Raw genomic sequence first — 25,002 nt, 5'->3', positions numbered from 1 at the left:
TTGTAAAACGGGGATATCGGTTCCTATTTCAGAGAGCAGTTGGAATAATTAAATGAGATGATATCAATACAGTACTTAGCATGGACCCAGTTTACAGGAAGTAAAGACAAAATGCAAGTGATTATTGATGTTTTGGGCTAATAGGAAGAGTTGAGACCAAATACTCTCTCCTCTTACCTCCTCTCTCTCTGCCTAATCATGTCTTTTCTACTTGTTAAAATAACTTGCCTTCTAGAGACAATGCCTTCTATTTAGATGCCCAGAATCCAAAAGTGGGGATTCTATTGGTAAAATTCCAGCCTAAAGACCATTTGGGTGAGCAAAGATTTAGCAACAAGAGGTCTAGACTTCTAACTCCTGCTCTGCTGCTAACAAGTCAGGTAATTTTGGGCAAGTCATCATCCCTAGTAGTCCATCAATTTCTTCTTCCATTAAAGGAAGAGTTGGGATAAGATGGCTGTTTAGGTTCCTTCTGGTTTGACATGCTACAATTCTATATGAAATGGTAATTCCCTGAGTGAATTCTTTTATTTATACTTAAATACCTTGACTGATACATGTTATTTCCTCTGAGACCACTTATCTAGCTTTCTCTTGGTGTCTCACATTTTTTTTTCACCAGCAAAAGTGTTGGTTGAAGGTGGAGTTAGTTTTTCTGGTTTTGGAGTTCAGCATGACCACTTGACTTTGGGCCAGTGATTTAACCTCTTTGAGCCTCAGTTACCTCATCGTCAAATGGGAGAGACAGAATGTAGATATGAAGATGAAAAGAGACAAAACACTTAGAAAATATGACCACAAAGGTCATAGTTTTATTATCCTAGGGCATTAACCAATTTTTCTTTCGTCATTTTAACCAGTTAAAATTTTTATAGTGGCAAAATATATGTACATAAAGTGTGTCATTTTAAACATTTTTAAGGCTACAATTCAGTAGGATTAATTACATTCACAATGTTCTGCAGCTGTCACCACTGTCATCCCAAATAGAAACTCCATACCCACGAAATAACTTCTCCCTCCTCCCCAGCCCTTTGCAACCTCTAGCCTATATTCTGACTACAAATCTGCTTATTCTAAACATTTCATATAAGTGGAATAATTCAATATTTGTCCTTTTGTGACTGACTTTTTTCATCTAACATAATGATTCAAGGTTCCATATTGTAACATGTATCAGAACTTCATTTCTTTTTATGGCTGAATCATATTCTGTTGTATGTATAGACCACATTTTGGTATGTATGTACTTTTCATTTGTTGATGGACACATTGATTATCTCCACCTTTTGGCTATTGTGCATAGTACTGCTATAGGTATCTCCTTGAGTCCTGGTTTTTAATTCTTTTGGGAATATACTCAGGAGTGGAATTGTTGGGTCATATGGTCAGTCTGTGTTTAACTTTTTGAAGAACTGCCAAAGTGATTTCCACACTAGCTGCACATTTTACATTCCCACCATCAATGCACGAGACGGGGGCATTAACAGGTTTGGTCTCTAAATTAGCAATCTTACTTCAGAATGTCTGAAATAAGTATAAATACCCTGTTCTTCAAATTGCTCTTTGAACCAGCCATATCATTTTATTGGTTCCCTTATTAAGTAATGAGTTGAATAAAACCTTTAACATGTTTCATTTGATATTTGTATGAAGATCATACTTTTAGGTTTCAAAAATTATACTTTAACAGGTTCTTACTCACTCTGCCTGAAAGCACTTTCTGCAGTTGACTGACATTGGCAAATCTTGCTTTGTTAGAAATGCTGATTAAGTTACTGATAAAAGCAAAAACACACTGTATTTGCATGTTTATACTTCTTGTCCTCTTCTTGCCTATGCTATTTAGCTGGATCCATGCCCCATGGGAGTCAGGTTGGGGAAAAATCCCTGGGAAGAGTCACTATCTACTGGAAAAAGAAATCAGCAAGCAAGATGAGCCTACCAGAAGGAGATACTTTCATTGTGGGTTTTACATTTATGACTAGCAAGATAATGAAGGAAGGTAATTCTGAAAGCTTTATGTCAGTTTAATGGTTCCTCAAGCACTGAGAAAGATAATAGTCAATGGATGGTGTCCATAAGGACTTTTTTCCCCTCCTCCCCTGACAGCCATTGACAGGATCATTTTGTATTTGCAACTGCTGTCACTAAAGCATGGAGAAAAGGCTCTGTAAGGCCAAGAGGATGAGGGCGACTTCCCTACAAGGATCTCTATTGTCATCACTATGGCAATAATTTTTATTCTGCTTCTCTTATAGAGTGTCTACTTTGTGGAGCTTAAGGCTATGGGTCACATAAAATCACAGTAGCATAAAATCATGCTTTGTAATCTTGTAAGAGTATTTTATAAAACTGCAAAGAGAACCTATGCAACAAGTTAAAAATAATTACCAGTCTGGTCACTTGACTAATACAATTATTTATGGGATGCTAATAGCTTTTCAGAGGCTCTCAGAGACTGTCAATTTGACAGCCTTTTTCTCCCTTTCTTTGTGGATTGTTAGGCCACTGCCAGTTTCCCCCCAAGGACATGGCTTATCATCTAAGGAAAAATGTAAATGAATTGCAAATCAGCTCTCAGTCTTTCTCTTTATTTTTTTATTTTAGTTTCTCTTTATTTTTCGCAATTCAGGAACGATGGGTTCTATTTCATTTAGGCACACCGTCATCTTGTAAAACTGCGCTCTGCATAGAGTTAAATTTCAATACATGTCATTAGCTTTCCTACAGATAGCATCAGAGACATCAAAAACTTGCAAAGTTCGACTCTGCGGAAAGAGCCATCCGTGTAAGAAGCTGGATAGGAGGCCCACCTGTGACTTTAATGTGGACTGCCAAATCGTAGAGTGAAAACAGTTGGAGAGAAAAAGAGAAAAAGAGGTGAAAACAGAAAAGAAAAGCCAACGATAACAAAAAGAGAACCAACGATAGAACGACTAAAAAGAGGAAAATAAGCAGACGAAAATGAGGGAAAGCCGAGCGCCAGCGGAGAAGGCGAGGAGGCGCGGAAACGCGGAGACTACAGCCCCCAGAATCCCTTGCGGCCCCTCATCCCCAGGCGCCAGTCTCCTAGACAACCTCGGTAAACAAGATGGCGACCTCCGGGTGTCATCCCCAGTCTCCCAGGATTTGCGATCTCCTGGGAGGCCTGTACAGTTCACGAACTGGAGCCCGGTCGATACAGTTGCCCTCAGAGAAACAGAAGCACGTTTCGTCGTCTTCTTTTCCCATGGGGCAGAAGCCGAAAGGTACTTTCCACAAAGCCTCCCACCTGCTTCAGCAGCTCATTCACCGCTATCCGGAGTCGGACGCGGAAGAGTACGAGGGCGAAGTAGAATACGAGGAGTCTTCAGAGTCCGAAATGCTGAAGCTGGAGGTGTGCTTTCCCCTACTCTCTCACCCTTTAGCTCTCTCTTCCCGCCGTCGGGCCCTGCTACTTCAGCGGCAGTTCCCCGACCACCCCTCCCTGACCCGCGGCTTAGCTCACCCCTCAGGCTCTGGCCTCCAGGAGCGCCCTCTCTTTTTTTTTCGCATTTCTACTACCGGGTTTCTTCACCGCCCTGCCTGAAATATCTCCAAATATCTTCATTAGTGCATTTGGTTTATGAGTCAAGTTACACTCAGCGTCGTTTAGAAAAAATACCTATATATTTGTATGAGAGTTATGACTATAACTTTTTGAAAATTATACCTTGGTAGTATTGTGAATAGGCAGAGTTCGTCTTTGGCATTCCTAGTACATGTTTCCGGAACTCGGAAGCACTTCAGCACTCTCCCCCACTTCTAGTCCTTTCATCCTTCCCTAAGGGGATGGAGGTGGGAGGACTCTGTTGAAATAATTTGATAAATGCTTTCTCAACGACTAAGTTACTTTAAAGTTTTAATATGCTGTATTACTTCCACCAGAGGTATTTACTTTATTCAGTCGCACACACCCCGGAATGGGGTCTTAGAATGTTCAGCCACCTTGCCCTGGGGGTCTTTTAGAATGTGGAAAATGTTCCCAACATTTCCACCTGTATGCCCGTCTAAGCTGGTGGCTTAGCCTTTCACATTAATGCACATTCCTTCTTTTCTTCAATGCCCCTTGCAACTGTCACCTAATTCCACTTCTTTCTTATACTTAATATCATCCTGTTCCTTTCTTAGCTCTTTACCTGTATTCTTGTCCCTTTCCAATTCCCATTTCTTCTCTGGCTCCTCTTGCTTTCTTTCAAAAACTTGAATTGCTTTGCTTCCTCTCAATAAACCATTAGGTTTTCCTCTTTGTCTTGGCTGTCAGAAAACTCAGAATCAAGCGTTTTTCTCAATTTCGGTAGTTTTCTTTAGATTAGGGTTTTCTCTCTTCTTTGCTTTTCCTTCATAGTATAAATTGCTTCAAATTCTTTTCAGAAGTAGATATAATACTGAGAAATAGAAAGTTTTCAATATACCCTCTCTGTGACATTCTTCTGCCTTCCTTTTTCTTTTCCTAGTCACTTCTCATCCTTATTGAGGTCTACCTTGTCTCTCTTTATTATGCCTGTTTCTTTTCACAAGCGCATTACCCTTTTCTCTTTTGTCTTATTTCTTCTTATTATCCACCCCTGCCCCCACCACTCCCTCAACCTGCAGTGTCTTCTGTTATTGATTCTACCTTTATCCATTTACCCTCTTCCTCTATTTGGGTTCCCTTTCTTTTTTTAATGTCCTTTGTTCACTTTTAACATTTGGTCCATTTTTTCTACCCTCAGTCCCATTTTTTTCCCCCCACTGCTTCTATTTCCTTCTACATGGGCTAGTTGTACATTGGTTTTACTTAAAGTGGACCAGAGATAAGTATTACTTATTTTTTCTGTCTTTTGTTATTCACTCTGATTCTCCTAATAGTGGCTATTGCAAAACTGTAGCAGTGTTTTTGCAACTTTGAGATGTTTGTATGGTTTCCACCAGCTTCTACCCCAGAGGAATTCACAAATGAATCAGCAGTTCACTTTATTATTCTAATTAACAATGCTCTTCATCTATGGGGTTCATTAGTGCTGTTGTTAATCTGTCTTCAGTATGCCATTAACAAACCATAGAAGGGGTTGACTTGAACTTTTTGCCCTGTAGGTCATGTGTGGAAAAAACTCCCTTATTTCTCCAATTTAAATTCTAAATATTAATATGTATTTTGTATTCTTACATTCTACTTTGGTATCACATATTTTAATATGCCGAATAAACAAATGAAAAGTGTTAAAAGGAAACATTTAGACTTTCATGTTCAGTCAGTTATTTTCCATATCTCAGCTGGGTTAAGATTTGTAATGCTATGGTGATAGCAGTGCTTAATGAGTGTCTGTAATATAATTAGCCCCAAACCTCAAAAGCCTTTATGAATCTAAGGGAGGTAATGCAGATAAGCTGTTAAGAGCACTGGCTTTGGAATCAAAGATTTGTAATGGAGACTTGGTTTAGCCTCTTCTTAGTTGTGAGATCTTGAGCAAGTTACTTAACTTCCTTATGTCTCATACATTATATGGTAATCACAATAATACCTTTCTCGTAGGATAGCCATAAAAATTAAGGGAGATAGTATGTATAAAATGCTTAGCATAATATATTATTTATACTCTTACTAGTGCTAAATAATAATAACCAACATGTTTTTGTCTGCTAATGACAGCTTCTCAAGTGATTTAATTAAACTAGCCTTCGTTGAACAAACATTGATGGAATGGTTGCTGTGAGAGAAGTACTCTTTGATTGTACAATGCAGAAAAAGTTTCTGGGTTCAGAGCTTAAGGCATCAAAACCCGTCTTGGCCAGTTACTTAATGTGAATAATAATGTTTCCTCATAGGATAATTGTGAGCATCAAATTTCATGAGAATCTCTATGATAAAGTTCTTAATCTAGTGTCTGATCTACCATAGGTTCCCAAATATTATAGATGCAATAAAAAATAGCAATAGTAATGAAGGAAGAAGGTGAGAACATTGAGGACACACACTGTCCAGCTCTCAAAGAGAAGTAGGACTATGAGAAAATCACAGCAATTCAGCATCTGAAGTATTATATAGAAGGAGACAGAGAGGGGGAGGGAGGGAGGGAGAGAGAGAGGGAGAGAGGGAGACAGGAAGGAAGAGAGGGAGGGAGGGAGGAAGGAAGGAAGGAAGGAAGGCAGGCAGGAAGGCATACTTTACAGAAAAGTAGACCATGTCTGGGTGGAGAGGTGTTGTGTGGGCAGGTGAACCGCAGCTTTTCCTGCTGATGAGTTACTACAGGTGAGGGCAGAAGTTGAGGTGGGGACCAGATTGTGGCAGGCTCCATGCTGCTGTCCACACTGTGGACTCAGGTCTCTACACAGTGGGGAACTGCTCTGGTGGCCAGGTGGGATTAGATTAAAAGGTAGTAAGACTGGAGGCAGGGAGGTCAGTGAGGAGACTCCAGCAAAATTTAGGGGACAGAGATAAGAGTCTGAGTTAAGGCAGTGGCAGTGAAGACAGAAAGGAAGCTAAAGATGAAAAAATATTTAAAATGAGATATTTGCTAATTGAATTTTGGTAATCTAGGATAACTACTAGTTCTATGGCATGGTCTGGGAAGAAAAGGTTATTAGCTACAACAGGAAACGGGCATATGGAGCTGTGTATTAAGGAGTTGGATATATGAATCATATGAATTTGGAAATCAGGGGAGAGGTCTCAGTAGGAGACCTGGAAGTTATCAGAATTGGGGTCTGTGAGGTCACCCTTGTAGAGAAGTGATGAGAAGAGAAGAGGAAGGAAGGGAAGGGAAGAAAAGAGCACCAAGACTAGAACTCTGGGGGATACAGATATTTAAATGGCAGGCAGATGAAAAAGAATCAGGAAAAGAAACTAGAAAGGACTAGTAAGAGAAATGGAAGAAGAACAGAAGAGTCCTGTGATAAGGAAACCGGAGCAGGAAAGAGTCTCAAGGACACGGGATTGGGTCATGCTGCCATGAGGGTAAGTAGGAAGAGGCCTACAAAGTGCTCATTAGCTTTGACTATTAGAGGGTGGACACCTTAGCCCATGTGGTTTTCAAGATGTGGTAGAGGCAGAAGCCTAGCTGAAGTGAACTGAAGAGTGAATGGGAGGTGAGGAAGGGGGAACTGAGGGATACAAATCAAAACAAAATGATGAAACAAGACAAAACAACTCTGGTTATTAAGGACAACTATAGCTATAGCTAAAGGAATGTGCAAGCCTGAAGAGAGCCTTTTTAGGACAGCTGGATAGCTGGAACAACGGAGCATGACAGGTTTACAACACTGGCAAAAGACAGCAAACTTGATGGTCCCTCTGTAAGGTCCCCAGTGAAATAGAGGGGAGTGGGGCCTTGAGTATGGAAAAGTACCAGCCTTCCTCTGAGATCCAGGTGAGCAACATTAAGGCAGGTGCAGAAATTCCAGGCGGTTAATGCCTGATCGTTTCTGTTTTGCTTCTAAAGTAGACGAGAAGGGCATCTGTTGAGAGTGAGGACAGAGGAGTTGAGACATGGGACAGCTTGAGTTGGGTAAGGAGGATCGGGCCTAGACAAGGAGGGCAGTTGAAAAGGGAGCTGGTGAACAGGAGGCTGGCTAGTAGCACTGAAGCCCAGCTGCAAGTTGACTTCTGAGTGGCACCAGAATACATGGTTGTGGGGCTTTTCTGAGCCCATTCTGCAGCTCAGGGGTAGGAAAAGGTTCATTAATTCATTCAACCCATGTTTGAGTGCCTACCATGTACTAGTTACTGTTTTACTCCCTTCACTTTACCATTTTATGCTTCAGCCATCTTGGTCCTTCATAGTTCCTGCAATGGACCATACTTGCCTTTGCCTTCTGTATTTTGTACTTGTTGCCCCTTTTGCCTCCAGTTCCCTCCTGAGCCCTCTTTTTTGCCCTTTCTTCCTATTTGCCAGAATAACTCACAACTTTGGATCTTAGTTTAGTTGCTCTCTCCCCTAGAAAGCCTTTGAGAACCTCCTACTCCGCCCTAGAACTGATACCCAATCTACTTGATATTTATCAAACTCCTGAAATTGCTTGTGAACTTGTCTGCCTCCCAGACTGAACTGTACACGCCTAATGGCCAGGCACCATGTCTCATTCATAATTCTTTGCACTGAGCCTAGCATACTGGCTGGCGTATGCATGGCATTCGGTAAAAAAAACTACCGCCCCCCAGCCAAACGAGCATAACACAATCCCTGACTCAAAGAAGTTGATTGTAAAATTGACTGAGGTTTGGGAATGTATGGGGTAGTTGTATTCAGGCATAAGGGGCCAGAAACTTGAGGGTGGAGAGAAATGGAAATTGCCCATGGGATACCCAGTAGAGAAGGAAGTCCAGTTAGAAGGGGACAGAGAATGAACAGCATGAAGATTTTGATGTGGTCAAAGTACAAGTTCAGTAGAGGTTGGAAAGCTTGAAGGATAGGGGGGCCTGGGATCAGAGAATGGAATACTGGGATCTTAGGTTCTAGGGTGAAGCAGGTTAGCCTGATGGCTAGGTCCACAGTGCCTGGAACATGGAAGCATTCAATCAATGGTAGCAGTCACCACTCATACCAATGCTTCTACTGCTACTGTGCCCATTCAACTTTGAATACCCAATGTGAGTGACTACCTGAAAATTCAGTAGAAATAAAAACATCAATTTCATAGCTATTTATTTAATTTTATATAATATGTATGGATCCTTAAGGCAGAATTTTCTCTGGGGCTGGTAAATTTTGGAGGCTCAGCTATTGGATATGTAGTATACTAAGTAAATGCTGGATATGGCTAGGTGGATTGTTTCTTTTCTAATGGAAATCCTGTCTTCTTCCCATTTCCCTGGCTTTTTGTTTTTTTTTTTTTTTTTGCAGGAGGAATTTGATGGGGTCCTGACAGAGAAGGCAGTGGCCCAGGCACTCCACAAATTGGGGCGCTCAGGCTCTGGGACTGAGCAGGTCTACCTCAATCTAACTTTATCAGTGAGTATGACAAAATCACAAAATCACCTTTGGCTGGCTACATTTTGACCCTGGCTGGACCATATCTATTATCTCTGGTACTTATAGCTTCTCTGGTGGCCCTAAATCTTGGTGGACCTAAAAGCCTTACATTTGGTGGAAACTGGTGATAAGGGTTTGCTGGCCAATCCAGTAATCAGGCCCTCAAATTCCTTTGTTTTCATTCCCTTCACTCTCTGTTTCTTTGATCTTAAGTAGTCTATATTATAGTAATCAATTTTTTCTCTCCAGAGGGTCGACTCTGATTCTTCAAAACCAATCAAAAACCCTTTAAGGATTTTCTCTCTGATCAGTGCAAGGACTAAAATTTATATCTGAATCCAGAGGAACAAAGTATTTTGATATTGACTGTCTTCCCCCTACCAAGAAATAAGTAGCTTTGAGCTATATCTCACTTCCCGAATGATACCTTTTATTCAAGAAAAAAAAAAATCTATTGCTACTCATCAATTTTTAAGGTTTCAATACTAGTCACAATTAGAGTAGCATGAAATGTTGCCTCTGATTGTCATTAGGAGCTAAAAAACCAAAATATTCAGAGCACTTTAGCTTCTTTCCGTGTTTCTCTATAGTCCTAAAAAAATAATTGAATTCTTTTGTTTCCTTTTATTGTAAAGAACTTAAATGTTACTTGGAGATCCACAGAGTAAGTTCAAATACAAAGGCAAAGAGTATGTTGAGATTTTGCTCTTGCCCCATAATTCGGCTAAAGAGTAAAGTCATTTGTAAGGTAGTTTGAATTAGGAAGCTATCCAAGAAGTGTTAAACTGTTCTCAACCTATGCTGTTTGCATGGCATCTCTGAGGACAGCATATTGAGACTTGATCTAATCTTCTGTTCTTTTCACTTTATAACATTTTGTGATGACTCAGACACTCACACAGTAACCTGTAGGGAGCATCCTCTGTGTACTGCCTGATGTTAGATGTCGCAATGTTATATAATTCTAGCAGCCAGTACCGCCCGCACAAGTCCCTTTCAGTCAACATCCTACTTATGTACATAGTGCTGTGCCTTAAACAGATCTACCAAAAAAGCAATTTTTTAAATCTTATTTCAGCTATATGGACCAAAGCTTAACTTATTTTGCCACTGACCTCCATACATGTGAGATATTACAGATTGAATTACGTTGTCTTAATAACCCGTCTTACTGAATACACTTTCTTAGAGTTGCTTGGGTTAGTAGTTTTTCCCCCTTATACTTTACGTTACATATTGTTTCATATTTTCTCTTGCTACCTGTGTATATATCTTCTCTCCTATCAAAGTCATAATTTTCTTAAGGACAAACTAGGTCTTTTCCATCACTGTGGGTCTCATCATGCCAAGCACAATGCCTCATACATAGTAGGTGTTCAGTCAGCATTTATCTGTTACTGTTCTAGCAGTCTTCATTAAACTATCATCATTATTATTATTATATTTGAGAACTTGGTTAAGAATGACTCTTCTTGGGTTGGCTTTTTCTGATGGCGCAGCGTAAACCAGTAACGTGGTTCTTTGCTCAGAGGGATCACCTTCCCCTCTTGCCCCCCTCACAGTTGACTGGAAGCAGGATTGCATGGAAAGAGTTTGCGGCAGGATTCAGGGGACTCGTATTCTGTTTCTCCCTCTATCACTAACCTGCTATGAGATTTTAGGCTACTTATGTTCCTCCCTGTGCCTCCTACATTCCGCATCTCTAAATTGGGAATAATCTGCCCTCCCAATCTCACAGCTTTGTTTGATCAGAGGAGTTTATTGTGAAAGAGCTTTGAAAATGAACCCTGAAACTGGATGGTGTAACTGATGGTCTCTTGATTAGGTATGAACTCTCTTTAAAACTTCATTTAAATTCTAGGAATTTGCTTTCCCTTTTCTTCTATTAGATAAAGGCTTTGGCTTTATGGCTATTATGAATTTTTATATATATATATATATAAAACTCTGCCCTGAAAGACTCATAACACTGCTTTAATTTACCTTTTCATGTTGTATTCATTTTTTGCTAACAACACTAATTTTCTAATCTATTATTTTCTTCAGAGGAATGCATTTTTGATGGGTTTGTGGTCTCTTTGAACTCCTTTTAGTAGTAGGCTTCAGATTCCCTTCTCTCACTTTTGCTACACTTTTGATAGAAATTCTGGATTTCTTTCTGTCAATTATTATTTCCAGATGTAGCAAGGAGGCTGAGTACTATCCATGTAAGCAAAATTGAAGTCTTTATCTTTTATTTTCTCAGGGTTGTGATTTAACTGATATTAGCATTCTCTGTGGATATGTTCACCTACAGAAGTTGGATCTTTCAGTAAATAAAATTGAAGGTATGTAATTGTCTTCCTTGAAAATTGATGGATCACTGAAGTATTTAAAAATTTAAATTTTGCAGTATGTAGTATAGTTTTAAAACCACAAAGATTGCTGTAAGTGATATTGTGGCTCAATTTAGAATGGCTGCTCTTCTTTCCACGCAAAGATTGATGAGTTAAAAAAAAAAAAAGCACATCTGCAAACACTTGATACTATTACATGGGTGAGATGTACTCAATATTTAAGAGTATCAAATAGAATATTTGCTTTATTCCTTCCTTTTAAGAGACTGATCATTACTTCCTCAATACTTCTTGAATATTTGTTGATTCCCTTCTCTTCTCTCTCTGTTCATTGCAGATGATCTAGTCCTCTTTTTCCTTTAATAGATTCTTTTCCTTATTTTGCTTTTGCATCTACATCTGATCGTGGCTAGCTATTTCTGTTCTCACTTGGGCTCCAGAGATTCACAAATTTAGTTTTCTCCCCTTTTTGCTTTCTGCTTCTATTTACTTGCTTCTTTCATCTCTAACTCTGTCATTTGTAGTTCTATAGAATGTATTTTTTGACACCTGTTCACATTTAATGACATTAGTTCTACAATTGTCAATTGTCTTCAAAACTTGATCCTTGTTTCTGATTTATGATCTTATTTGAAGTTAACAGTGCACTTTTTTTTCTTTAAACTTCCAGGAAGTAAGCAAATCATTATTTCTGACCTGCTTTCTTCACCAATAATTTTTCTACTTATTTCTTTCACTTGTTCTTTTTTCTTGACAGTTAAGTGTGACTGATATAGTCTCTTTCATTTTCTGATTTTTTCTTTCTCATATGGCTCCAATAATTAATATCTATTCTTTCTTTTCAATGGCTAAGGAAATTTTTAAAATACTACTGATTTTGCAAGATTTTTATTTTTTCTAGTTTTATAAAACTTTATTATGGGAAACTGAAAACATGAGAACAAGTAAAGAGAGTAGTGTAATGAACCTATTCCTCAACTACAACAATTGTCAGCCTGTGTCATTTATACCTCTACAAACCCCTTACCTTCCCTAGAGTTGTTTTTTTTTTTTTTTTTTAAAGCAAATCCCAGATACAGTATCATCAGAAAGACTTCTTTGTGTTACCAGAGGGAACTCCCCCTCCTTCCTTCCCCACATGGGTTTTATTTACAGGGTAAGGAGTTGCATATGGTGGAAGGCCTTAACAATGCTCAGTGCTACTGAGCAGGGGAAAGAGGTTCTGCTTGATACCCTTGCCACCCCTAGCGGGAGTCCACAGTTGTGATCAAAGCTTTCCTCTTCAGGGAGATCAGTCTTATTTAACCTTTTATGGCCCATTTCATTGATTCATCAAGCGTTTGAGAGCCTACTGTGTGTATGTTGTCTTTTTCTAACAACAGCCTTACTCTGATGTAGAAAGGTCTTCAATTTGCATCAGAATCCCCTGCAGGGACTATTAAAATACAGATTACTGAACTCCACCCTCAGAGTTTCTGATTTAGTAGATCTGGGGTGGGGCCCCAAAATTTGCATTTGGAATAAGTGAGGCTGATACTGCTGGTTCTGGGCCACACTTTGAGAACCACTGATGGAGAAACGAGCAGCTCCTGCCACCTGGTGGATGCCAAGAGCACTACACCAAATGAGAAATTAGTGGGTCTGCTGTTAGAAACCCAGTGTTACAGACCATAGCTTTTTTTTCCCCATCAGAATGATTTGAAAGCATTGGCTGTCTACAAAATGTGACATGCCCTCCCCATGTCTGTCTCTCTCTAAGTGCTAGCTGCTTCTGCTTCAAGACAGAGTTCCACAGTCTGGTAGTTATCTGCCCACAGAAAGGTTAACTCTGAGGAGGTCCAGGGCTGATGGAAGTCAGTGGAATTGAGACCACTACTTACAGACCTGTAGCTGAGCTTAGAGTTGATGAAAAGGCAAAAGATTGTAAAGCAATTTCAGTTGCTTTTTAGGTTTCCTTTCATGGGCAGCCTTTCTTGACTTGCTCATTCATTCCCACCAAAATGTGAACAACCCAATGAATTGTCCCTCCCAGAACTATTTACATTTAATAAAAAAAGGGTATAGTTTAGCCCAAAGGAATGAAGTAGAAACTGGTGGGGATTTTCTGACTTCAGTGAGCTTTGTGAAGGAAAGCTGTTGGACACTCCCTCACGTCACCTGCTCACATCTCCAGGGTGCACCAGCTGCTCCGGGCGTGTGCCACCTGGTGAAAATGTGGAGGCGCCATTCTCCCACTGGGTGCCATCCTCTGAGGGATTGAAATAGTTGGCTCTCTGGTCCAGAGTGAGAAAACAGGGAGCCAGTATTATTGTCACTGTTTCCAGGTGGAGAGAGGAGTCACTGATTGAGCCAGGACCGTTACCCCAGTCACGTAATTCTTCCTAATTCTCTCCCTCATTCATGCCCTAATGTGGCAGGAAAGGACAAAATATTTCACTGGTTTTATGTTTTATATGTTAATTTCACCATGAGTACCCTTTGCTAGGACAGTAGTCCTTTTCTGAGTATTCAAGGATACTTAGAATGTTTGCTTGGGATAAAATGCCAAACTCAGATGTACTTTTGAACCAATTCAGAGTCAAAGTAAAGTAATAGCAATTCTTTAAATCACTTCAAGAATTTATGAGATTTAGGATTAAGTCAAATGAAAACAAAATTTAATTTGCAACAGAGAGAGTTCTCTGTGGCATTTCCAATCTTGCTGAAAAGGCCTAATTCGGTTATTTAGGAGCTAATTATCAAGCGGTGTATCTAAGGTTTAGTTTCTCATCCTTTCCTCTAAGGCTGACAGTTTTCAAAGGATTTGTTACCAGCTCCTGGGGGAGTGAGCTGGGAAAGGGAGGTGGCCTCTGCCATTTCTTATTTGGCTATCTTGGGAAAAGGAATGGAAGTGGTGGGGAGGCCCTGGAAAAAAGGTTCAACTATGGGCTCGTGGAGAGTTTTCCACACTTTTTTTCTTTTTTTTTTTTTTAAATATTTCACACACACTCTTGTTTTTATTCATTTCACTTGTCTGGAATAATTAAGATGTGCTTGCAACTGGCGTAATTTTTTGATTTTCTGATATAATGTATGCTGTTTTTAATGACTTTGTCTAATTTTTCTTTTATTGGCTTACCTTATTCTATATTTCTGTTTCCTCCTCAGATTTGTCTTGCGTGGGTTATATGCCTTATCTTCTAGAACTTAATGCGTCTCAGAATAAACTGACTACTTTCTTCGATTTCAAGCCACCTAAAAATCTCAAGGTAAACATTATCTAGATATTAATTACATAAATTAAGTGTGCTGCAGAGTACATTAAATAGGCAAAACAGAGCTAAATATAAAGAGTGAATTCAAGGAGAATAAGATGTAGGGTTAAATGGTATAAGTGTCTGAAATGAAAGAAAAAAAAGAGTAGCCAGATTTATACGTCATTTATTGTGGGAAAGTGAGATGGTCTGTAATGGATCGTCTTTTTAGAAAGGTTTACTAAAATTTAGTGATCAAACCCAAGAACAAATTTCCTTTCATTTACCTCTCCCTCATTTAAATACTAGTTATTGTATATTTTTATTATGGCAGAACACTATATCAAATTTATAATCTGATCTGTCACAATTTCCTGTGGGCTCAAATTTGTCTTTATTATTTATTTATTTATTTATTTTTTAGAAAAGAAAATTATTTCAGACCTTCATTCTTCTCTAAACTTGCTTTTGCATTTCTGAGACAAATAAATTATCTGTGAATAGTGTTTATAGAGCAGTTCACTATGCCGTAGAGTGGTGTGACTCACCTGTAGTTCTAGCTAAAATGAGGTCCTACTCAGAAGGCCTGTGGTGGAGCCTGAGGTTGTGATGCCTATAAGCTCCAGGTGGTGCACTGCTGCTGGTCCAGGGACCGCTCTTGAGTAGAAAGGACATAAAGCAGTGGTTCCTAATCTCTTCTGCACATTGGAATCACCTGGGGAGTTCCAAAAACTACTGATGCCTGCGTCCCACTGCTAGGGAGTCTGATTTAATTGGGTGAGTAGGGGCCTGGGCTTTGGAATTTTTAAAAGATCCTCAAGTGGTTCTAATGTGCTGACAAATTTGGAAATTATTGGCAGAGAGCTTGTGATTAGTGTTCTTGTATTGGACTCAAAACTTTAATAAAAAGTTATTTTAAGGAATGGAGATCAGCTATTGCATTTTATTGGTTTTATTTTATTGACAAAGAAATTAAGTTAGATCCAAATATTTGCTGAGGCTTTCACACACAATGGGAAATACAAAATCTGTTATCAAGAATCTGACATACCTCATACTGACAATGAGATGCCTTTCTTGATTTTCTTCTGTTGCTTCACATTATTTCATTTTTATCAGTAGTGTGTTTTTCCTCTTTGAAATTACAGTAATTGCCAGGGTGATATTCCTTTGTCCCAGTAAGTCACACAAGGTGCCTGTTTGTACTCCACATGGGACCACGTGCTCTTGAGACTACTCAGAAATTGTATTTGAAGAGCTGCTTCAATTCTCCTTTGCTGTCCCATTACTTCTTGCCCTGAGCCCCAGTGAAATCAGTCATGGTAACTTAACTGGGACACCCTGGGAAAAACTTCCAAGGAGTTTCTTCCATTCATACCTCTATCTTCTCCCCTTCCCCAAAGACCCCTCAAATGAACAAAAATAAATCATATACTCCATTCTGAAGGTACCAAGCTCTGAGAGAATTAAGAACAAATATATTGGTAACTTTAGAGAAGTGCTTGCAAAGTGTCAGGTTGTCCCTGATCAGGTTTTCCAACTCACTGTGAATATGGGAAGGAAATGACTGAGACATTGCAGGTGTTTTCCCATGTATTATCTTATTTGACCCTACCCTGAAAGCTGCCGGGCTGCTGGTACTGTGCCATTTTACTGATGGTTACTCATGAGGACACTGAAGCATAGAAAGGTTAAATAACCAGTAGATAACAAAGCTGGAATTGAACCCAATGTCTGCAATCCCAAAGTCTCTCTCTTGGGAAGCTCTGCCTCCTTTTAATTTAATATATGTAAGCATTGGACACCAACCTGAGAAGGAATGCATTTCCTGAAGAGCAGGGGCTTCTACTTGTACTCTTTTTGTATTTATTGGAATGTTTTTGCTCTTTGTAGGTGAAGTTAGTGCTAATTTGATTTGATAGGTACTTCAGTTGGACATCTGGGTTCAGATGGATATCAGAGCAATGTCATGACCCTTTAGGGTGTCTCAGTGAACCCAATGTCATAGGTACATGGAGTCAGCTGTAGCGCTGACTGAGGTGTAGTCAGATAGATATGAGCAGACACATGCTCTGGCAAGAAGATGAAAGGAGTTGATAAGAAAGTGTTAATCATCACTGAGCCCAGAGAATTGTAAGTTTATTCCTAGTCCATCATTTGGGACTTATTTATAATATAGAAGAAAAAAGTAAATATCAAACCCATTTCACATCATGCCAAACTGACTTCTGATTCTGTCATGGTATGTTCCACATAGCTGCAATTTGTATATGCATAGTTTTGTGTTCTTATTTATTTATTTATTTTTACCTAACACTATTTCATTTGCTCATTTCCATTTCTTGATATGGTTCACACGCTATATTGTAATTGACACCATTTTTCTGCTCTGGTGATTTGAGTTGTTTTCTGCTTTGTTTTGTTTTTTTTTTTTAAGTATTTAAAGCACCTAGGATTTGAAGTATTTAGTATTTAATGCATTGCTAAAATAATCTTAGTAAATTTTGGGGGGTGGGGAATCAGTCTTTTAAAGGGAATGAGAAGATAAAAATATTTGCATGGCACTTATTATAAAATTACTTGATAGTTATCCAGAAAATGGTTACATTGTGCCTGGCAATTTATCAATGTAAGTATTTAAAAAAACTTGGATTTTTCTTTCCTTTTTCAAAAAAATCATTTTTGTGTATTTTTGCCGGGAAGCATGTAGTTAAACAAAGTTATTTAACTTTATGTTTCTTTATGTTGGTGGGGCTCAATTTTTTTAATAGGAACAAATGAAGTTGCTGAAAATGCTTTCCTAAAATGGGCAATTTTGAGAAAAGATGTAAAGTTGAAGAGATAAGGCCCAAAGAATGGATAAGAAAGTTAATTCTGGCATTTAGGGGGTGACTTGGGAGAATATATTGAGATAGGAATAGAAAAGGCAAAGAAAAGGGAAACAAGATATGCATATAAATTAACTGAACACAATTTACTGGGAATTAGAGAAAATGAAAGAAATGATGGTAAGTAAGAGTGAAATTGAGGTAGATCTCAAATGTTTTAGCCTCAGTGGATTCTTAGTAATGGAGTCTAATTGTACACCCAGAATTACCTAACTCATGTGAAATTCATTAATGTGGTGAAGATGAATGGAAAACCAAGTATGGTGTATTGTTCTCTTTTTCTCACCAGAGCGCAGATTTTTCCTGCAACCAAATTTCTGAAATGCGTGATTTGTCTTCGTACCAGGCTCTCACTAAACTAATTTTGGACAGTATCCTTTGAATGAGTAAAGGGAAAATTTTGGTTAACAGATACGTTAAGGAAGTGTACCAGATGGCAATTTGCTAGAGATATGTGACTCATTTAAATGACTAGGAATTGATATTCACAAGGCAAGGAAAGCTATTTTATTTACCTAAGAATAAAACTGCAAGTCAGAACTTGCCAAGAGTGTCTTGTACCTGAAAAGTTGAAAGTAAGAAAGACATTTTTCCAAAAAATGTATATTTATTCTTAATGGTGCAATCAGATAAGAAGTTCTGTTTTAATTGACTTTAACTCCTTTCTCAAATTTACTTAAAGATGTGCCCTATTTTTTAAAAAAGTAAATTCAGTATTTGAAAATCGAGGTTTGGTCATAAGTAAAAATAAGTAAAATTGTTTCACAAATAATTCATATTACACTCTTTAAATAGCAGGGATCTTGAGTGTATTTAAAATACACTTTCATAAAAAAAACTGTAAAACTTTTTATTTTCAACCAACTTCAGGAACACATCTACTGTATGAGTCAGGCTCCCATGCAAACAGAACCCCTACTCTAAAGTTAGTATGCTCCAATTTCTAGAGCCTAAAGGGATAAAGGGATTGGTAAGTTTAATGAGCTTGAGTCTCTTCTTTACACCAGAGACTGGGTGTTTCTCTGAGTGATAAAGGGAACAGCTCTTCTTTCTCTGTAAGTATCTTTCTACCCACCTGAGGATTTGGAGGGAGGCAGGGTAGAAAATGAATTGATTGTCCCCAGGTGCCTCATTCCAGGGATGTGGCAGCAGTTAGTACACTATCTTTATTACCAAGCTGAGATGGAGGAATATCTGCAGGTCCATTTTCTTGAGGACGTATTTTGTAGAAGAAAACCTTATTCTTTCGTGATGGAAAGTTTAGAACATAACACCACTCCCATTAGAACTTGCATGTGAGAATGAGCATTTGGAGGATATTTAGAGGGTGCTCTTGAAATGTGCAAATTCTCCTGAATGTAGCCTAATAGATTTCTGTTTTGATGACAAACTGGAAGTAGTACACATTAACAGCATCTGTTCATAGAACCTTCAATTTGTGCTCATGTTATATATATATTGAATTTGCAAATGGACACAATCTCATTGTCCAGAAGTCGTGTGGTCCAGAAGTCCCCTCACCAGAAGCACTCTCAGGCCAGCCAGGAGGGCACTGTTCAAGGAAGACTCGCAGCATCAGCATCACCTGCAGCCTCTTAGAAATGCAGAATCTGGGGCTCTACCCTCAGACCTACTAAATCAGAATCTGCATTTTAACAAGCCCCCAATGCAATTTACTTGACATTAAAACTTGAGAAGCACTGATCCAAGAGTTGGCCACCCCCCTAAACTCTTAAGAGCTGGAAGGGATTGAGCATCCAGAGCTCCTTCTGATCATTCAGGGTGCTGTGAATGAGGATTCTCTTCTGTGTACAGAACAAAACTGTCAAAGGGAACAAACACAAAAAAACCCAACTCAAAACAGAAGATGAAGTTTCAAAATTTCTAATGCGAGAGTCATAATTTATATATAATTTTATCTTTCCATGTAAAACCTGAACTATTATGACTTTATAGATTTCGAGTATCATGAAGAAAGGAATTAGTGTTTTTTTCTTGACATTATATGCAACAATGGAGTCTTTGAAGTATCAAAAGCTGTAATTATTACATAAGAACCAATTGAAATTCAGAACATGAGCATATAATTGGAATGTAACATGGCACCATTCCTCACTTGCATTTAAAAAAATGCAAAGAAGACAAGTAGCCAAAACAAGGTACTTTTCATGAACTATTAATGAAATAAACTTTTTAGATATCTTACAGTTTTAAAAAGTTAGTAGGCTAGTTTCTAAACAGGTACTACACATGCCACCCTCCTATCCCCACACTTTTGTGCTGTTCAAGTTTATCATATTGTCCACAATGCAGATAATGGAGTTTGACAAGTTTTTTTTGTCCAGCTAAAAGCAGATATATCTCTAACAAGATTATAAATCTCTTTGGGGGGAGCACACTAGATAGGATTGTTTTTGAAAAGACTAACAAGCTCTAATTGAAATAAAAAAGATAATAAGATAATCTTAACTTTTCTGCCATTATATTTGAAGACTTAAACAGAATGGACAAATTTCTACAAAAAGCTTACTCACCAAAATGCTGGCTTGGAAATTGAAGTCCTGGGTAGTCCTGTAGCTATTAAAGCAGGATTTAAAATCTTCATTCAAAGGAAATTACAAACCTAAACTTGCAAGGAACAGGCATTCACTACCAATCAAATTATCTCAAACATTAAAACTAGAATACATATTTCCAATTCATTCTGATGAAGTAACTTTGATACCCAAACCAGACAAGGAACAATAAGAGAAAGGAAAATGGCGGGCTCATTTCACCATGTTATAGTGGTAAAAATCCTAAGCAAAATATTAGCAAACTAAATCTGACAGTGTATAAAAAGGATAGTATACCATGACTAAGTTGGGTTTATCTCAGGAATGTAACGATGGTTTAATATTGGAAAATCTATAAATGTCATTAACTGTATTAACAGCTTAGGGGAAATAAACCAAATGATCTATAGTTATGGATATGGAAACTCTATAGATACAGAAAAGCATTTGATAAAATCCAGCACTCATTCACAATAAAAACTCTTAGTAAAGTAGTAGTAGAGAATTTACTCAATGTGATAAAGAATGCCTACCAAAAAATTAGAAGAAAATTTTATCCTGATTCATAACATTGTAAATATTCTTTTTTAAAATCGGTAACAATACATGGATACCCACCATTGCCACTTCTATCCATCACTGTTTTGAGAGGTCCTAACCAGCACCATAAAACAAGAGAAAGAAACTAAAGATTGTTAAGAAGAAAATAACAGTCATTGTCTGCAGATGACATGATTATCTACAGAGAATATAGACAAGAACATGAAATGACTAGAATTACAGGGAGACTTAAGAGAGTTTAACAAGATGGCTGTATATAAGTTCAGTATATAGAAATTGATTGCATTTCTCTGCACTAGAAGCAAGTAATTAGAAAACACATTTTAAAACAATACACTATTTATATGAGAGATGAAAATTAATCTTTTTAAAGGTGAATAAGACCTGTGAGGAAAACGTAATAAATCTTTAATGAAGAACATGAAAGACCTAATTAAATAGAGATATATCCCATGTCCCTGGATAAAAAGAAGATGGACAAAAGATGTGAAAAGGAATTTTATAGAAAATGAAACAGATAAGACTAATAAACATATGAAGAGATGCTCAACCTCATTTGTGTTCAGGGAACTGCAACTTGAGACCATAATGAGATACTGCATTATATTCATTCCGTAGACAAAATTTAAGAAATGTAAAAATACGGAGTGTTGGAAAACATGTGGATCAAGAGGATCTCTTCATACCTTGCTTCTGGGTATGGCATTAGTTCAACCACTTTGGAAAACAGTTTAATATTATCTTGTGGAGTTGAACATCCAAATTCCCTGTGACCCAGGACTTTCATTCCTGCATATGGAAAGTTTAGTGTGTGTGTACCTATAGGCTTGTATAAGAATGTTCACAGTGGCATTGCTTGTAAGAGCAAAGAACTGAAAACAACCCAAATGCCCGTTGTTAAAAGAAAACATAAATGCATTATGGTGTAGTCACACAATAGAGTATCATACAGCAGTGGAAATAAATGAAATATATCTATATGCAGCAATAAAGATGAATCTTAATAAAACTAAATAATATAATTCAGTTATAAAACTAAAGGTGAAGGTAAGAGGAAGGAGAAAATTCAGCCTAGTTGTTCTCTCTCAGAGGGAAACCCAAGGATGCGACAGGAGAGTTGTATATAGGTAGCTTTACATTAAGCAGATGTTCTAGTTCTTGGGCTGGGACATGGTTTCAAGAATATTCCTTATATTTTTGAAAATCAATACAAGTGGGCCATGCAGGGACCAATGATGAATCAAGTATTAAACTTAACCTGGTTCTATGTACCTGTGTCCATTAAAAATTTTTAAAACCCTGAATATTATAAATTAATTTCTTTGCAGTCAGTCATTTGAAGTAAAAAGAAGTCAATTAATTGAGCTATTAATACTGACAATGTTATTGTATTAGGTTATATTAATACCTCAGAATAAATTGTTAACAACTACAAGATATCAATCTTTTAGTTTATTATGCTATTTTGTCCTTCCATGTGTGTTTAACTGATGATTAATTGATAATCATCCTAAGTTGTAAGATGATAGACATTGCCAAGGATAAGTACATTTATTTATTCTTCAGAGAGAATGCAGTTTACTCTTTAACTGCAAATATCAACTAACTGGTTGTTTATTTGAAATTTGTTTTATGAGTATGGAATCATGGAGTTAAAAAAAAATGACTCATAGAATTTTAAATTCAGACAAGACTTTATAGATCATCTAATGCAACCCTTTATTTTATGGAAGAGGAGCCTGGGGCCAGGGAGGTTCAGTGACTTGCCTGAGATTATTTGGTAAATGGTTGAAATGAAACTAGTCATCTGAATTCCGTTGTTTTTCCCGTGTTGCAATTCACTGAATAATTATCACTTTCATCACATAGCCATTTAATCTGTATGTATGTTTAATTTCTTAGAGAGATTCACTCCTATAGAGAAGAACATTTTTCACCAGAGAGGTGATAGAGATCTTTTAGGATTGGTTTTGATTAAAGTCATTATTGTGGCTTTCTCTACTAAGGGAATTGTGATGGATTTCCTACTTATCTCTCAGTAACTGTTTTCTATACACTCGAACCGTATTTTATGGTTGTAGACAAATGAGTAAGTGTGAATACTGAACTAGTGAATAATTCATGTCAAACACTGTCAACTACTGACAGTATTGCCAAAATGTAAAAATATGTTGTTGGGCTTTCCCCTAGTTGTAAAGCTATGTTTATGTGCCACAGAATTACTCCCCTCAGTTTCCACAAGAGCCTAAACTTCCACTGTAAAAGATTTATGCACAGAATCCTAAAACTTTAGAGCTGGAATGCAATATGATAATTTTGAGTCTCTTTCTCTTGATAGTGGTCTTTTAAAATTGAATTATACCTAAGAGGATTAACCCAGTAAGCTAATTCGTTGTAATAGTTTAATGGTTTATCAGATTATATTTCTTATCAGGAAAGTCCCAAGACCCATGAAAGGCCATGAAAGAATCAAGTGTTAGGAGAGTGGGCAAGCCACAGTAGTTTTGTGAAGGTTCTTAAAATAAGAAAAACGAAGATCAAGGAGATAGGGTATTCCTGAAAGCAAACTGTGAACTCAGAATTCTGTATGAACCAGTCCTGCATTTTGGCTTTTATCATTGCAGATAGTCATATAGGATGTATCCGCTGTTTGTATGAGTAATTAGGAGGGGACAAAAGCTGTTTTGCCACTGTAACAAGTACTCCTAACCACATTTACTCAAGGGCCTGATTAGTTTCTAGTGCCTGAAATTCCTTAATTTAAAGGGGAATGAACAGTTGAGAAATAAGAGAGGGCAATTTTCCAAAATGATCATGGTCTCAACAGATGTCCAGTCAAATTCCTCACGCTTTGCCCCAGCGCTGAGTGGCAGCAATGGGTGACAGTCGCAGTGAGGCATCTGAATTCCTCTTCCTTTTTGTCCTGGCAATACAAATTTCATAAACACAACTTACTGTACTATCAAAGCTGCATGTACTAAGGGGACTGTTGTTAGCCTCTAATGACTTGGAAAATTACAGTATACACAATAAACAAACTTTTCAATTCCTCTCTAGTTTCAGTTTCTAGTTTTTTTCATCCTTGTCAGCTTCCTATGGGAATGCTTGCTGACCTGGCTACCCACAAACATCTGTTTTACTCTGGCATAATTCATTCAGTATCTTCACCTTGCTTAAAGCAGGGCTACAGGGGCACCGGTGCTCCTGAAATAGATCTTGAAGTCTATTGCTACTTCTGCAAAACTAAGACGGAGGGTCTTTTGAAATTTTCCTTGCTTAATTGTTGATACCAAAGCTTGCCTACTCCAAGGATATTTGATCTATAACTGTATAGTTAGTTTAATCTACTGTTTCCTATATTTCACATTCAGCCTGCATGATGACCCATATCTACAAAGATCCAGTCTTTGTTCTCATTCCAGAATAATTATTTACACAGCCCAAAGAAAATGGAAGCAGAAAGGAGGGTAGCGTTTGTGAGCATAAATGTCTATTTGTAGGACTATTCTGTCAATGAGCTTAATGAAAGTAGACTTGAAAATCCATATTGGCAACAAACGGAACTATGGGGAAGAAAGGAGAAACAGTGTTGACAGGATGTTAAACATATGTTTTAACCCAAGGATTGAATCTGAAACCAGTGAGGAAAAACTAGGAATTTCTGGTTCATTTAGCAATATATTCTCATCATTGTTTCCAGTTTCCTTTTTCACTTTTCTCAGTCCTAGGTCTTTTCAGACTCAATCCCAGCCTTGAATCTTCCATTTTTGTGCTCATTTATTCAGTTGTCCATTAAATATTTATTTTGTGAAATGTGCTGTTTGCCAAGAGGTAGGAAGACATGATATCTTGGCCTCATGTGTTTGTAACTTAATGATAATGCTTTGTAATTCTGAGGTGCATAAATTTATGGTTTGCGCAGCACATATACATGAATTTTCTAATTTTTCACCATTCTCTAATTTTTGACCTTCTTGGCCATCTGATGTTAACCCCATTTTACAAATGAAAAATATGACCAGAGATGTTAAAGACATAGTAAGTAGGGTTATGTTGACTACCATTAATTATAATATCAGGAAAAATATATGCTGTGTCTTGTGATATTTAGGATTCCTTCCTCCTTAAAAATTTATTTTATTCTATGATTAATGGGGAGGAAATAACTGTGGGTTATAAGATGATCAGAAAAGGCCTTAAGAAATTTTTTTTTTCTAGAGTGGATAACAAGAAGTGGAATTGCTATGTAATTTTTACAATTTTAATGGACACTGCCAAATTGCTTCCAAAGCAGCTATATAGTAATGAATGCTCCCACTCAATAGTATGAAAATATCTGTTTTCAAAACCTTATGGCATTTTAAAATGTTTGCCAAGCTGATGGGTGAAGAATGGCATCTTGTCTTCATTTGCATTCCCTTGACTACAGATGAAGCACAACATCTTTTCATATGTTT

At 37.7% G+C, this 25,002-nt stretch overlaps 1 protein-coding gene across 3 annotated transcripts in view; it reads left to right on the top strand.

The window, feature by feature from the left end:
- The first annotated feature begins 2,936 nt into the window (after positions 1–2,936).
- The window catches only part of LRGUK (leucine rich repeats and guanylate kinase domain containing), a 129,221-nt gene continuing 107,155 nt past the window's right edge, over positions 2,937–25,002 (top strand). For 2 of the 3 annotated variants that reach the window (XM_037836131.1, XM_037836130.1), the window contains exons 1-5: positions 2,937–3,379; positions 8,844–8,951; positions 11,218–11,299; positions 14,456–14,556; positions 17,719–17,800. In XM_037836131.1, coding sequence (XP_037692059.1) covers positions 3,095–3,379; positions 8,844–8,951; positions 11,218–11,299; positions 14,456–14,556; positions 17,719–17,800 — 658 coding nt within the window. In that variant the 5' untranslated portion in view covers positions 2,937–3,094. The remainder of the gene's footprint in view (positions 3,380–8,843; positions 8,952–11,217; positions 11,300–14,455; positions 14,557–17,718; positions 17,801–25,002) is intronic. The other variant, XR_005216953.1, reaches the window with a different exon arrangement.

The sequence above is a fragment of the Choloepus didactylus genome, chromosome 5, assembly GCF_015220235.1.
Source record: "Choloepus didactylus isolate mChoDid1 chromosome 5, mChoDid1.pri, whole genome shotgun sequence".
NCBI classification, from domain to species: domain Eukaryota; kingdom Metazoa; phylum Chordata; class Mammalia; order Pilosa; family Megalonychidae; genus Choloepus; species Choloepus didactylus.
The sequence above is the reverse complement of the archived record's forward strand: the minus strand, read 5'-3'. Positions and strand labels throughout refer to the sequence as shown.